The 16,996-nt window shown below is 39.5% G+C and overlaps 1 protein-coding gene across 1 annotated transcript in view; it reads right to left on the minus strand.

Moving 5' to 3' along the window:
- Positions 1-16,996, minus strand: part of brf1 (BRF1, RNA polymerase III transcription initiation factor 90 kDa subunit) — a 165,676-nt gene that overhangs the window by 131,315 nt on the left and 17,365 nt on the right. The window contains 1 exon segment of the mRNA NM_001195621.1: positions 13,466-13,639. Coding sequence (NP_001182550.1) covers positions 13,466-13,639 — 174 coding nt within the window.

Raw genomic sequence — 16,996 nt, forward strand, 5'->3', positions numbered from 1 at the left:
ACTAGATTTATCATCCCATTACATTTTACAAACAAGGAAACAAGGAGCACTCCCTACAAACAATCATCTGCCCCAGGTTCTGGGCAGAAGTTTATGTAAATGAAGAACAGAATGCCGCACACAACAGGGACTTAAAAAAGAACAAAAACAAAAATCTTTAAATCTTTATTAATCCAACGTTTCAAACACTAAATGTGTTCTTCTTCAGGGACAAACCACTGGTGAAGAAGAACACATTTAGGGGCTGATTTACTAAAGTTAATGTTTAATATATATATATATATATATATACACACAACCAGCACGAAGGGTCTTATAGTTCAAACAATCTCAAGTGTATTGCATGTATAACCGAACTTTCGGTCCCTTTTGGTCGGTTATACATGCAATACACTTGAGATTGTTTGAACTATAAGACCCTTGGTGCTGGTTGTGTTCATGTATTTTGTGCACAAGGGCGGCTATCGATTAGCATTTTGGAGTGAGGTGCTGTTGTGAGGGCTTTTTTTGCATTTTATATATATATATATATATATATATATATATATATATGTGTGTATGTATGATTTTTAAGAATATTTATTGCTGAATACTGAAAATTTGGCTGTGCAACCCGCAAGGTTACAAGCTTTGGAGTGCAGACACTATAAAGACTGATTATATATATAAGACCCATATATATATGGTGTGCTAGGTATAAAGTATTAGAAGAAAGAGAGGTTTAAAACCAGAGCGATACATCTTCCCTTTTCTCAGAAACTTATTTTCTTCTATCTGCCAGTGTGCAATTATTAATGCTGAGCTAGTGGAATTCACTTGTGCTGCAGTCTGCTTTACATTCAGCTCATGGAAGCACTCATACCATTTGCATTTAAACTATATAGATTTCCAAGTTTATGCAAGACAAAGCATGTCTTGTATGCTCATTTATACTAGAGAAGCTCACCTAACACTTTTCATTTTCTGTTCTGCAGTTCCACACTTTGTAATTTAACCTGCTGGCTTTATATATCAATTATAGATTACCTTTACTATTACTTAGTAACATACTAAATGTTCGTTTTTTACATTAAGATTTCACTTTCAATATACATTCATTTTGACATACTTTTCTGAACACAGATATGTTTAAACGGCAGGCTTAAAAATAAAAAGAGCAAAAAAGTATACAATAAATGCAAAAATCACTAAACTGTTTAAACCAGTTAAATAGCCTCAACAAACAAATTGTCTAATAAGTTTGCTTCCTCTCAATCAAGAGAGGAACACAGTTTAAGAGGTAATGGTGAGTGTAAGGTATTAATAGAATGCAGTATGATGAAGACGATGGTATCTGCACCAACCAACACAAACACATTTTTCTTAGACCACTTGACAGATCTCTAAAGGCTTAAGCTGGCCATACACGTGGCGATGTCGCACGAAACATCGTCAGATCCGCCACACACAGTCAGGGCTGAAACAGCAGATAAGGAGGTAGAAACAATAGGATTTCTACCTCCTTCTGCCGATTCAGCCCTGACAGCAGATTTTGGTCAGGCGCCTTCTATAGCGCCCGATCAAAATTTTCTAACCTGGCCGATTGGCGAGTCGTCTGATATCAGCAGCTTCCTGCGATATCGGTCAACTCGCCAACATGCCATACACGCACCGAATATCATACGAAACGTTTAAAGCTGGCCATACACGCACCAAATATCGTACGAAACGAGGTTTCGTACGATAGTATCGGTGCGTGTATGGCCAGCTTTAAAGTGGCTATACGCTATAAGATCCACTCATTAGGCAAGGTCGCCAAACGAGTGCATCTTTCCAATACGCCTACCTAAAGCGGACGATATTGGAGTAATCCAGTTGAATTACAATGACAGTAATAAAGCCTCCTCGGACAGTAATAGTGTTTGGGAAACAATTATACAAGTCGTCCCATTCTAATTGTACTGTGCAGGGCTAGTTGGCGCGACTTTTTCAACGTGAAATTAGTCACCGCAACTGGACTTTTAACATTGTCCCATCTAAAGTTCGCCCTTAGGGCTCTGGCATAAGGGGAGATTAGTCGCCGGCGACTAATCTCCCTCGTGAGCAAGAGCCCTTAGAGAGGAGCACACAAACCATCAGGTAAAATGGTTAAGATGGTAAACACATAAATATCAGCACACATACAAATATCAAATAACCATCAGACATACATAGAGAAACTGAAGTTTCTTCATGTTTTCAACATCTTAGTTATTGCAAGCTAGTTAATCAGATTTCCAATGTACACAAAAACCCCCCACAATACATAATAGACCTGTGCTTATCTTTAAGCCAAAATAGTCACAATATGTGGTAAAAGGAAGGGGTAGGTTATAACGAGCTTATCTCTAGTTAAGCTAACTCACCTAATTACAGGGAAGATAAGTGTAAAGGAAAATCTGTTGTACTGATTATACATAATGAAAAAAATATGGATTTTTTCAATAATAAAAGTCAGAACGTATTTTCAGCTTAAGGGCTCTGCCATCCCACCGGCAAAAATGTAAATCGCCGGTGGGATGCCATACGCGGCGGCGCGATTTCACCGAAATCGCACCGCCGCGTATGCCATCCCACCGGAGATTTACATTTTTGCTGGTGGGATGGCATTTCTGGGAGATTAGTCGCCCGCAAACAGGGAGATTTGTCACGGGCGACTAATCTCCCCATGTGCCTGAGCCCTAATGGGGTATTTCACTTTTAAAATTATGTAGATTGTGATATTCGGAGACAATTCACAATTGGTCTTAATTTTCAATTTTTTATGGTTTTTCAGTTATTTAGCTTTTAGCTCAGCAGCTCTCCATTTGATATTGTAGCAGCTGTCTGGTTGCTATGGGTCTTATTTACCCTAGCAACCAGGCAGTGGTTTAAACGAGAGATGGGAATATGAATAATAGAGGGACTAAATAGAAAAGTAATAAAAAGTAACAATATTTGTATTTACAATATAGACTAAAGGTTGCCATACACAGGCAGATATAAGCAGCTGATTCAGAACGATTCGGCAGCTTATATGCCCATGTATGGGGCCCACCGAAGGGCCTGTCTGACCGATATCCGATAATGTATGGCCAGCTAAACTGCATTAACCAATTTCAAGAGCCTCCATAAACAGCGCAGCAGTAAAACAATACTCTATGGAACTTAAAAAAAAAACATAAAAGATATTATTAGAAACATCAAGATACTTTTTTCCCACTTGAAAAAACATTTTGGATCGGAAGGAACGCAGCAGAGTTTCTAAATTTAATCTGACAAAAGAAGCAGAAATAACATGCAAATTATTTAGGCTGTGCCCCAAAGGCCTTCAAGACAGCCTCACTAAAGCCTACAGAATAACCTTTCTACTCTGGCCAATGTACCACCTACATGAGCAAGGCAGAACAACAGAAAAAGTCAGCCTGTAAGCAAGACTTTGGCACGTATTAGAAAATGCTAGCAAGGGCAAAATAGTTTTGATGTTCGGAATACTGCCTATCTCCACACAGAAATATCTATTGTACATGCATTGTGTATTAACTCTGGCCATGCATGAGTGTTTCACAAAAAGAGAACAAAGACCATCAGTTTCTCGACTGTTATGAATAACTTGTTAGAAATGCATTAATGTAACCCTCCTGCAAAGCCTTTGAGAAGTATGGCTAAGCCAGCAAATCAACTATTTAATTAGTAATGTGAAGGAGGTATGGGATCTCTTATTTGGAATCCCTTTATCCAGAAAGACCCCTTATCGGGAAACCAAAGACTTAAAGCATTGTGGATAAACTGTCCCTTACTTTTGTAGGCACTTCTAATAAATAATATAATAATATTATCAAATACAACAATAGTAAATTACTAGAATAAAAATGTGCATAAACAAATACATAGACTTTCCCAAAAAAACACACTAAGAGTAAACATAGCAATTTTCGATCCTTCGTACAACCACTTGTTCCCACCCTCCACTGACGTTCAACACTGAATCATCAGATATGGAGCTAGAACCAATAGAAATTTGACCTCCTTCTGCCGATTCAGCCCTGAACATAGATTTTGCCCGGGCGCCATTTGGTCTAAATAACATACACAAGGATTATGATTTTTGACTTTACATCCCCTTTAAAATCAATTTTTAAGGAACTGTGGTGTAGAAGGAGAATTTATCCACTATATGTTATAGAATACCCCTGCACATTTGTGTTGTGTTGTCTTGGTTAGACAATATAACATGATATACAAAGAATTAAGTCACATAACCTACTACCATTCTCCCAGAAACCACAAAGAAATATGGAACCAAGTGGAGAAAGGCAGCATCTACTGTATCCATGGAGAAAGCGCCATCAGATCCTGCAAAGCTACTAATTGAAAAGTTAACTATTAACACATATACCGTACCACAAGGAAGGGTCCCTACTTACAATCTCTGTTACTTAAAACATTCCTCTTATCATGGAGCAGCTGTCACTTAAAGGAACAGTAACACCAAAAAATGAAAGTGTATAAAAGTAATTACAATATAATGTACTGTTGCCCTGCATTGCTACAACGGGTGTGTTTGCCCCTCTTCTTAAAGGAACAGTAACACCAAAAAAGTGTATAAGTAATTACAGTATAATGTACTGTTGCTCTGCATTGCTACAACTGGTGTGTTTGCCTCAGAAAGACTACTATAGTTTATATAAATAATCTGCTGTGTAGCCATGGGGGCAGCCATTCAAAGGAGAAAAGACACAGGTTACTTAGCAGATAACAGACAAACCCCCATTATCTACTAGTTATCTGCTATGTAACCTGTGCCTTTTCTCCTTTTTTCCAGCTTGAATGGCTGCCCCCATGGCTACACAGCAGCTTATTTATATAGTAGCTTTTCTGTAGCAAAAACACCATTTTTTTTGCAGAGCAACAGCACATGAGTTTTAAAGTAATTAAAATATATTTAATTTTTTGATGTTACTGTTCCTTTAACCACTTCAAGGAGAAGGAAAGACTCAATCACTGTGGGTTCCAAATGTTAGGCATTCTCCAGTGACTGTACTCTTACATGGTACCCCAGGCCAATGTCCCTATTAGTAGAAAACGACAACGGGCCAGGGTACTTGCAAGAGAGCAATCACTTTCCTCCTGTTTTCTTTCTTAAAAATCCGGGGGCCAACACATGCACAGTAGAGTGAAAAGAACAGTTTTTTTTTTGTTCAAGATCGGCTTCACTATACTGTAGATGGGCACCCATGAAAAGACAGAAAGGTAATAGAAGAAGCAGAAAGAGGATCACTCTTTAAAAGTGGATGAGGCAAAGTAAACTATAGCAAAAAGCTATAGGGATAAAGTGTAGCTCATAAAAAAGGGGCATGGAGAAGAGAAAAAAAAAAGCTGAGAAACAGTTATGGAGGCTTTAAAAAAAAAGCAGAGGATAACCTGTGAGAAGTAGCAAAAAGGGGAAAAGAATTGAGGGGGACATAGAAGCACAAAGAACAGAAAAGGGGAGAGGCTTAGGACCCTGACTGTGAGGAGACTGCTGTGCATATTTGTTCAAAGTCCATGTCTATGAAAGCAACAAAAGCCCATGAAATATTCATCAAGAATATGGAATTTTTGGAGAAACAACTCTACACAAGCCTAACATCAGCATGCACAATGCAAAGTGTTAGCTGGAGTTGGACACTGGAAATGCATCTACTGTAGTGGTTACTGGGAGATACCATCTGGAAATTTCACAAGTTTGTTGGGTTTGTTGAATGCCAGAACACTACCTACTTCAATGGTAAATGTAAAGTTTGGTACATTAGAAAAGGCTTAAAGCCGCCACCGATAATATCGTACCAAACCTTGTTTCTTATGATATTCAGTGCGTGTATGGCGGCTCGAAGAGGCGACCAATGTTGCAAAGGCTGCAGATATCAGTCGCTTTGTCGATCGGTCAGGTTAAAAATTTTTTATTGGGCTCCATTAAATGTGCTCAAGGAAAATCTACATTTAGGGCCGAATCAGCAGGTGCAGGTAGAATTTCTATTGTTTTTACCCTCCATATCTGACGATTCAGCCCTGAACGTCAGTGGAGGGTATAAACGACATTTTGTGCGACCATTGGTTATTGCTATGTGTATGGCCACCTTAAGGCTATTGTTTGGTGAACAAGGGGATAAAGCGCACCTAGTTCAAGCAAAAAGTCCTTAAAGGAACAGCAACACCAAAAACAAAGTATATAAAAGTAATTACAATATAATGCATGTTGCCCTGTACTGGTAAAACTGGTGTGTTTGACTCAAAAACCCTACTAAAGCTTATATAAGCAAAACTGCTGTGTAGCAATAGGGGCAGCCATTCAAAGGAGAAAAGGCACAGGTTATTTAACAGATAAAGCCCCATTATATTCTATATTTAACCTATGCCTTTTCTCCTTTTTTCAAGCATGAATGGCTGGCCCCATGGCTACATAGCAGCTTATTTATATAAACTATAGTAGTGAAGCAAACACAACAGTTAGTGCAGGGCAAGATTACATTATATTTTAATTACTTTAAAAGCTTAGATTGCGGAAATGAAGGACATAGAATGATACAGGCCTCCATGCTGCACATCAGTGCCCAACCTCATTAATGCTCCTGAGGCTCCAGTAAACATTTCCAACAGGCACTTATTTTAACCTAGCTGCATAGGCAGGTGTTGAAGCGCCGTGGGTGTTGGTAGTGTGGGAGAGGGGAAGAGGGTATGGATTGGTAAAGGGTGCATGGTGGTCCTGAACGATGTGGGTGGTTAGTGTGGTGCGTCGTGCAAACCAGCACAGGTATAGTTAACCCTGCATTTACTCTTCCGCCCCCCCCTGCTCTCGCTAAACCAGGCATAGAGTGCTATTGTGGACACCTCAGTGTGTCACCAAGCCTTATCCCTTACTTTTAACTATTTGATATAGTTTGATATAGTTTAATGGTTAATTAAAGGTTAAGTTTTAACTTGGTCCAAGTCTACAAATCAATACAGCTGTGGGAGGTGCAGTGTTTTGATCTTCTTTCTTTCTTCCTAATTGCATTTATGTTTTCGATCATGCACTCGCTCATGCACTCATTTTTTTGTTTAAGTGTTGGTGCCCCATCTATATCTTCAATTTGGCCTAAATTTCCAACATCTAGGGGAAAGGCAACTAAATGAATAGCAGCAAAGGGTGGACTGACTCCATAATAATAACCTTACTCTCAGAATGTGATGTCGGACAGGCATGTGTGTCTGGATTCTTTTAGTACACAAAGTAATATAGTTAAAAAGTACATTTTATTTTTCAAGTATTTAACTAGTTTATACTTTTTGTGTTTGTTACACATCAGACAAGTAGGTCATACTCCACAGGAAAGCACTGTGTGAAAAAAGCAATATTTCTAATGGTCTCTACTCTAACACACAGTAGCTTGACATGATTTACACCATCTGAACTCTTCATCATGTAGATCAAATAGACACTTGTCACAAAGTGCCTGCAGGATGAACTTGGCCGCTACTATACTAATAGGATTAAGAAGCTGGAAAAAAGCCTTAAACCTTTCAAGTGAACAAATGCCTCGTAATATCGGCAGCCTGCCCTGGACTCTGAACCATAATTCCAAAACTAGCTGCAGGTGGCTGCAATAAATTGCATGGATATCTGCACCAGTCTCAGAAATGCCAAACCTTGGTTTTACAGTCAGGCATTCCAACTGGCAAGCCATGGTTTTTTAATTTTTTTAGTCTAGGGAAGAAGATTCCAGTACAAACTAACAATTGTGCTAACAATGTATATTACTTGATAAATATCTTTATAAACTGTGCTTACTTGTGATACAAGACATGTAATAATAATAATGTAACACCTACTGTAAAGTATCAAAATGCTTTGCTTCACCTCCCCCCCCCCCCCCCTTTAACCACATTGTTACATTTATTGTGTTTATATAGTATGCTGTTTTGGTTACCATTCTGTTCAAAGGTTAGTTTGAATAGTAATGACTAGTTACTTTGGAAATGTATAAGTCAACAAAAAATAAGTGTCCCACACACATAGGTATGGCACATATCCAATTTAACACTGAAAATAGAGCAGTAAAATATATTTCTCACTACACAGTGAGAGAGTCGGGTTTATTAAATACACTATAACCTGGTCTGTCTATCCAAACAAAGCCAAAATCATTCTCAGTGATGGGGACAGTAAAATTAATGGAATGGAGAGTTTGCACCATTATATGGTTAGGTGCCATATGGTGGCATACATATGCTTTTTGACATGGCAGTAGACCCTTCAATGCTGTTTCATAAAAATAACAAATCATACCAGTTAACTGAAGGAATAGGGCAGGAGAACAATTATTAAACAAATCACAGGTATGGGATCTATTATCTGCTAGTTTGCTGCATAAAATACAGAAATATAGCAATGCTACCTTCCCTGGCACTCTATTAAAATGAACAATTCTGCATTCTAATTTGTTCTGTAATAAGTTCAATGTATTTGGGTAATTACGTTAGAGATACTAATGGCAAACTAATGGCAAACATTTATTCATATATTACAAATAAAAGACCTCTTATCCAAGAGCCCAAGTCCCAAGCTTTCTAGATAATAAATCACATACTGTGTGAGCTTAATTTAGCAGTAAAAAATACCTATTTAAAGGAGCCATTCCTTAACAAACTCTATATTTGTTACACATTGTTCACAGTTTACTGAGCCTAACTTATTTGAGATTATAAAAGAATGCACAAGGGAACGGCACACAGAGGTTGGGCTTTATGTGTTTATACAACATGGATGGCAGGCATCTATCTTGCTATGTTGTTGTATGTAATGATTTTAAAATTATATCATGTTGTGATTTGTTATCTGCCAAACAAGCTGCAGTTCCAAGGTGAACAATTCAGGGGCCAGATAAAACCATTTCCATCATTTTTGAAAAATGAAAACAGACTAAACAATCAACCATAATAAGGAGCCAATGATCACATGATGACCAGTGTGCCTTTGGGAACCAGCTCTCTTTTCAGCCATTTAATTTACATGTCACTCAAAGATCAGGGATCCCTAACCTTTTTTACTTGTGGGCCACACTGAGATTTAAGAAGTGTTGCTGAGCTACACAAGCATGAAAATAGTTCCTTGGGGATGTAAAATAAGGGCTGAGATTGGCTATTTGGTAGCCCCATGTGGACTGCTAGCCTGCAGGAGGCTCTGCTTGGAGTAAAACAGTGTCTCTGTGCTTCCAAAACCTCCAAGCCAGAAATGTGAAATTGGTTTGAGGCCACTGGGAGCAACATCAAAGGGAGTGGTGAGCAACATGTTACTCACAAGCCACTGGTTGAGGATACTTATCAGAGTGATACCTGGTACTGAATATCAAAGACACACTACAGCAAATTACTTTAAAAAATAATTCTAATACCACCTTTAAATTTTGGCAGAAGCTGTTACTACATCCCCTAAGTTAGGGGTGGCCAGACTTTTTTCCCGGCGATCTACTTTTGACTCGCGTACGCAACGCAGCGTACGTACGCATACCCAATATTTTGGCATGTGAATATTTTGGCACATACAACATTTTAGTACAACATTTTCCTTTACTGACATTTTTGTGAATTTTCTCCCATATCTTGTCACATTGCTGGGCTGATAAGCCAGACTTATTAAAATAAGTCCACAGGAATGGGATGAAGCTGCAGGAGAGAAGGGCATTTAGTCACCATTTGGTCATACATTGGACAACCTTCAGACTATCCAACCTTTAGTCAGGTATTAACATTTACAGCAAATGGATCACTAGAAAAACGCAGGCGTTTCCTGACCCCAGTCTAAAGGTGGCCATACACGAGCATCGCCAAGCGAGCGGATCTTCCCCCAATATCCCCACCTACGGGTGGGCGATATCGGGGAGCATTTAGGTTAGGCCCGGGATAGCAGAGATCTATGTACCCTAAGGCTAATGTCCCACGGAGCAAGTTAGTCGCCCATGATAGATTTCTGCTACTGCGGGTGACAAACTGCTCATTTCCACCGGCAACAATAGGAGTCACCAGTGGAAAAGTTGACGCATCACTTCGGCCTTCTGAAATCGTGCAAAGTTGCCTGCAAGAGGTGCAACTTCAGACAGCCATGGGCCTTTCCGCCGGCGACTCGTATTGCTGCCAGTGTAAAGGCATTTTGGAGCGGTAAGTCACCTGCAGTAGCTGAGCTCTATCGCAGACGATTAACTTGCTTTGTGGCACATTAGCCTAAACCTGCCGATTCTGCAGTTCATCTGCCCGTGTATGGGGCTTACCTGATCGATATTATAATAGTTTTTATCTTATGGGTGTGTAAAATAAATCTGCCTTTAAAGGGAAATACATAGTTTAGGCTTGGGGGGAACCACAGCAAAATGCCCATGATGACACATTTGCAGTTATGACGCATAAACCTAGAAGTCAGCATTCCCAGGAAATAACATTATCATCCCTTATAAAGCCCACTTCTCAGAGGAATCTGCAGTTACACAAATGAGTGAGCTCATACAATGTATCTGTATCATTAATGTTCTAGAATGATTTTAATCTTACAATGCAGTCAAACAAGCATTTAACAGAATAACTAAAACACTAAATTAGTCTTGTGTAAATGAAGGGGTAGACTCCAGCTCTCAAAGAGAACAATAGATTAAGATATGGGTGCTTCCTTACTGGCTAAGTGAGAATAAGGGCGAAGACACACAGGGCGATTAGTCGCTGCAACTTTTAGCTAAGCAAGTCGCTGCGACTAATCGCAGAAACTTTTCGCCATAGAGCATTGCTGTGACAATTCGCGCAAATTGTCAAGTTGCAGCGACTAATCGCCCTCTGTGTCTTCGCCCTAAATCATAATGGATGCTAAGTAGCCACCAAAGCCATTCATACAACACAATCCAAAAAAAAATACTTGTCTGAAACATTTGTCCAATGTATATCATGACAGATTAAAATTTTATGGATATGTTAAATTAATATGTCTTTAAAGGAATACTGTAATGGGAAAACATGTTTTTTTTCAAATTCATAATAGCACTCTATAGTAAGAAATCCAAATCCGGCTTGGGACTCCTCCAGTTACATGGGAGTAGGAGAAACAATAGGTAACCTGAAAGCGGTTCTAATGTGTAGCACTGGCTACTTCTGAAAGCGCAAGCACAATGCACTAAGATGGCTGCCTACACACCAATATTACAGCTGAAAAAAAATACATTTGTTGGTTCACAAATAAAGTTTTAAATGGATTGAATTATTTGCTATGTAAATTAGAATTAAAAGTACACCATAAAAATGATGATAGTATCCCTTTAACATGTATGGCCACCTTAAAGGGATACTGTCATGATTTTTATGGTATACTTTTTATTTCTAATTTACATAGCAAATAATTCACTTTACCATTTAAAATTTTATTCTTGGACCAACAAATGTATTATGTAATATTGGTGGGTAGGCAGCCATCTCAGTGCATTGTGCTTGAGCTTTCAGAAAGAGCCAGTGCTATTCTATTTTGAAATAAAACATGTTTTCCCATGACAGTATTCCTTTAAGCCTCCTTAGACTAATGTCAATTGAGGCATTTATTTGCCTCATCACCAGTGAAAATGGCGACAGAGGAAAAATTGCCAGTCTGACCAGAAACCTGTGCTCACACTGGGCAGATTTGAGTAAGCACTGACAGATGATGCAGTTCCTTTGCAGGTCACTGTTACGTTGGGTTGTTTTCTCAGCCTGCGTATAAGCAAAGGTCATGATATGCCCCTCCTCACACATCTGCACTTTGCTGTGTCTACAACCAGAGATGTGCGTATTTCAGAACTGGAATCTGCTCTGTGTGTGTACTCAGCCCAATGCAGGGTCTCTGGGTTCAGACACAGGAGAATGTAGATGAGAGAGGAGGGGCTTTTTTCTCAGAACAAGTTTACAGAACAAGTGGAGGTTTGGGGCAGACTAGGGTTCTCTCTTTGATTGGAAAAATCGCGACAAATTTCCCGTCTGGCTTCGCCCAAAGGCTAAGAACACACAGAGCAGTTCAGTTGCCCGCGATAAATCATTGCTATCACAGGCGCCTAAATGCTCCGAAATGGCTTTCTACTGGCAACAATAGGAGTGGCCGGTGAAAAGCCCTTTGCACTGCTTAGGTATTCCGAAGTCATGCGCAAACCGAAGAGCTTTCCACAGGCGACTCCAGTTGTTGCCGGTGGAAAACCTTTTCGGATCAGTTAGTCACCGCCGATAGCAGAGATCTGTCACAAGCGCCTGAACTGCTCCGTGAGTCCTTAGCCTAAAAGGCAAAAAACCCTACAATGAAGCAAGACAGGCCGATGCAGTTTGTCAGTTAGTTTGGGGAAATAGATCCCCTGTCGAAGCACAAGAAAGCCAATAACTTTTGAAGCAGGTATGTAAAACTACACAACTGTACACAGTATTTCACGTTTCCAGAAAAAAAAAAAAAAAAAAAAAGACTCTGAATTCTGGTGACAGTATCCCTTTAAGATCCACTCCTTTGGAGAGGTCCCTGATCCAATGGTAAAATCAAACCTGCCCAATTAACACCTGGCCAGATATCAGTTGGGTAGACCTGTCAGGGGTCCCCATATAATCAGTCCCAGAGATCAGTCGGGTACGCCCGAGGAAGAACTCAAATTAGCCCCTGCATGGCCACCTTTAGTTGCAGCAATGTAAACAGATGAATAGTATTTATAAACTTTTTAAATGCATAGCATCGGAATGTCTAAAAAAAAAAAAATAAGAAAATACTTTAAAAGCTTCTGTAAACTAAAATATATTATTCTCCATTAATATATTGCTGCCATATCCTGAATGTTTTCCGGAGACTACATTATTCAAATGGTGGTCATTTTGTAGTGGCAGTATCCCTTTAAATCCGTGCTTGTCAAAGACCGCAGTTGTTGAGTGCCCATGAAATGTTGCACCCATCAGAGTTTTCTATGCTCTAAAGGTGAGTGAATTATAAAATAGTTACCTAAAGCACAGCTGCAGTCACAGAAATTACACTGCCAAAGACAGTCCCACTTTATGCCAGTTTATGCCAGCTTCAATACAGCTTAAGGAATTTAGTGTTAAGTGTTAGATGGGTTAGGTTTCCCTCTCTATGCCTTCTATTCCGATGGTTAGAACTTGCAATATTTGCAGGGTTGAGAGCAATGTCAGCAAATGCAGCTACCACACCACCCACACATCTCTAACAGCAAGAGTCTTTACAGATTACCAGTGAAGGGAAAGGGGAAGGGGGTATATTAAAAATAATACAGGGGCCAGAATCAACAGGTATTGTTTTTGACTGGATTATATTCATTGTTAATTTAACTTGCATACTATGCTGTGAGAAGCTTGTAAAGAAAGAAAACACTGTTTAGAAACAATATTTTTAGCAAATACAATCAGGTTATTCACATAACACAGTAGATTTTACCCCACAAAAAAAATTAAAGGATACGGGGAGTTCCTTCTGTCCTACAGACCAAGTACAAGCAGGCGGCTATGACATGGGTCATCTTCCTACCACGGGTAAGGTGCTTGCTGACAGCCATTTTAAAGAAGTTGAAGGCAGTGTCCAGGCAATGCTTATTTAGCTGTAACTGCACTCCCAAGTTGTGAATCTGACGCTTCCCTGGAACAAATAAAATATTGTTCAAGTTACATTATGCAATACAATACAGGTAGACTTGTTTGATTACAATTTGGATTTACAAAGAAGAATTTGTCATCCAGTTTCACTCAAGACATGTAGGCCACTCTGCTCTGTGCAATCAAACTACAAAGGTAAGTAAACTTTAACCTAAGTGCTTTTTGAATGAAATATAAAGTATCTCCACTCCTGCTATACAATGAATATACAGTTAAGGCCCCAGATGAAGGTGTGCTAAATTGGCTCAATTGACCCTCAGAGAAGCACTATTCCCCCTCTCAAAAACCATGTGTACCACCATCTTCTACATATACAGCAGATGAGAGTATATCTCTAAGTAGAAAATTTCATGCGTTACTTGAAAGAGTTAGAAAATCTGTGTGTGTATATAAGAAGTGTTTCAATTATAGATTCCAGACAATTGTGTAACTAAATGTGGCATGGCCTGACTATTATTGCACTAAAGTGACGTCTTTGCATTGAAACTTGCGTTTACCTGCGAAAACATTGTAAATAAGAGAAATTGTTGTTTTAGCTTGAGCTTTAAAAACTAAGTATTTTGAGAGAGCAAGGCAAAGCAAAGTATTAGAGGAGCTATAATTGAAGCGACCAGACCAGCAGAGCATAAAACAGACACAATTGTCTAGCACGGAGCCTGACGGGAAGTTTTGCCCTGAGGCCATGTGTCAGAGGTTAAAAGGTTCGTAGAAAATGTGACACAAACTATTTGCCACCTCTGGCAGACAATCTCCAAGGGTTTGGTCTGTCTGTCCAGATAAGCATCGCTACACCATTTAAACCCTAAAAAACACTATATGAGGCATCTTTCTATTACATTTGGCCATGACAGCAAAACTGTGTTGCTTACACCCATTGAGAAACATGTGTCAGCATGTATGCTTCCCATATTAGCAGCAGTAAGACAAGGTCTGGGAGACTGCACAGATAAATACATAAAACATACAGATACATATAAAGGAACCCTTTAGGGCTCTGGCACACGGGGAGATTAGTCGCCCGCGAACATGGAGTTTTGTCGCGGGCGACTAATTTCCCCGTGTGCCAGAGCCCTTATATAGCACACACATTTACCAAGCACTTTAAAGAGACAGCTCATCATTCACATTAGTTGAAACCTGACCCCCAGTTAGTAGAACAGTTCCGTTACTCGTCTGGGTCCAGCAAGTTGCTATCTTTGAATAAGTCCAGTTTTTTCAAAATCCAAACCACACATATATTTAATAGAATTATATTTCATATTTTACAATAATTAAATTCTGAGGGTACTTGGCACTCTTGGCTTACCTCTGCAGGGCTGCACATCTTCCAACAGATGCGCTCTCTTTCAATTATTTATTAAAGTTACAAAACACAGCTACACTGCACTTGCTGCCAAAATTGCCGAGACTAATGCCATGATGCAAAAAATGGTCAGCATCTCTTGCCAAAATAACAATATACTATAATGAACTCTGTCAGTCAGTGGCCCAGCCCAGTGCAATTTGTACACTGCCCAAATTTGATTACCAAACCTGCTGCCACTAGAAGTAAATCTATCTTCCTCAGTAGGCATCTAATTGTCATGTCTCCAGCCTCAGCCTTTTCGCTGCCTTCATGTGCCTACTCCCTGACTGGTGCATAAAATGCTCTGGGAACAGACTGATTAATATTGATTTATATAGGCATAATTACAGCCAGAACAACAAAGATACAAAAAGACTCTTCACATATTGTTAACTACTGATGGATGAATTGTTGTTTAAAACAATTGGCTAGCTGATAAGATAGTATGCAGGATGGCACATTTGGCAAGGTTGAAAAAGAAGTGAATTGTCTCCCAATATGCCCACCTATGAGCCAAACTATTGAATAACAGTGGGTATTTGGGCCATTGGAAAGAAGACCACATCAGTGCGTTGATTCGGTTGGTTCTCTGTCTGATGGTACATACAGTGGTGTGAAAAACTATTTGCCCCCTTCCTGATTTCTTATTCTTTTGCATGTTTGTCACACTTAAATGTTTCTGCTCATCAAAAACCGTTAACTATTAGTCAAAGATAACAGAATTGAACACAAAATGCAGTTTTTAAATGAAGGTTTACGTTATTAAGGGAGAAAAAAAACTCCAAATCTACATGGCCCTGTGTGAAAAAGTGATTGCCCAAAATAGATGATAGACCAAAAGCACCTCAAAAGCTAGACATCATGCCAAGATCCAAAGAAATTCAGGAACAAATGAGAACAAAAGTAATTGAGATCTATCAGTCTGGTAAAGGTTATAAAGCCATTTCTAAAGCTTTGGGACTCCAGCAAACCACAGTGAGAGCCATTATCCACAAATGGCACAAACATGGAACAGTGGTGAACCTTCCCAGGAGTAGCCGGCCGACCAAAATTACCCCAAGAGCGCAGAGACAACTCATCCGAGAGGCCACAAAAGACCCCAGGACAACATCTAAAGAACTGCAGGCCTCACTTGCCTCAATTAAGGTCAGTGTTCACGACTCCACCATAAGAAAGAAACTGTGCAAAAACGGCCTGCATGGCAGATTTCCAAGGCGCAAACCACTTTTAAGCAAAAAGAACATTATGGCTCGTCTCAATTTTGCTAAAAAACATCTCAATGATTGCCAAGACTTTTGGGAAAATACCTTGTGGACCGACGAGACAAAAGTTGAACTTTTTGGAAGGTGCGTGTCCCGTTACATCTGGCGTAAAAGTAACACAGCATTTCAGAAAAAGAACATCATACCAACAGTAAAATATGGTGGTGGTAGTGTGATGGTCTGGGGTTGTTTTGCTGCTTCAGGACCTGGAAGGCTTGCTGTGATAGATGGAACCATGAATTCTACTGTCTACCAAAAAATCCTGAAGGAGAATGTCCGGCCATCTGTTTGTCAACTCAAGCTGAAGCGATCTTGGGTGCTGCAGCAGGACAATGACCCAAAACACACCAGCAAATCCACCTCTGAATGGCTGAAGAAAAACAAAATGAAGACTTTGGAGTGGCCTAGTCAAAGTCCTGACCTGAATCCTATTGAGATGTTGTGGCATGACCTTAAAAAGGTGGTTCATGCTAGAAAACCCTCAAATAAAGCTGAATTACAACAATTCTGCAAAGATGAGTGGGCCAAAATTCCTCCAGAGCGCTGTAAAAGACTCGTTGCAAGTTATCGCAAACGCTTGATTGCAGTTATTGCTGCTAAGGGAGGGCCATGTAGGTTTGGATTTTTTTTCTCCCTAAATAATAAAAACCCTCATTTAAAAACTGCATTTTGTGTTTACTTGTGTTATCTTTGACTAATAGTTAAATGTGTTTGATGATCAGAAACATTTTGT

The sequence above is a fragment of the Xenopus tropicalis genome, chromosome 8 (assembly GCF_000004195.4).
Source record: "Xenopus tropicalis strain Nigerian chromosome 8, UCB_Xtro_10.0, whole genome shotgun sequence".
Classification (NCBI taxonomy): Eukaryota; Metazoa; Chordata; class Amphibia; order Anura; family Pipidae; genus Xenopus; species Xenopus tropicalis.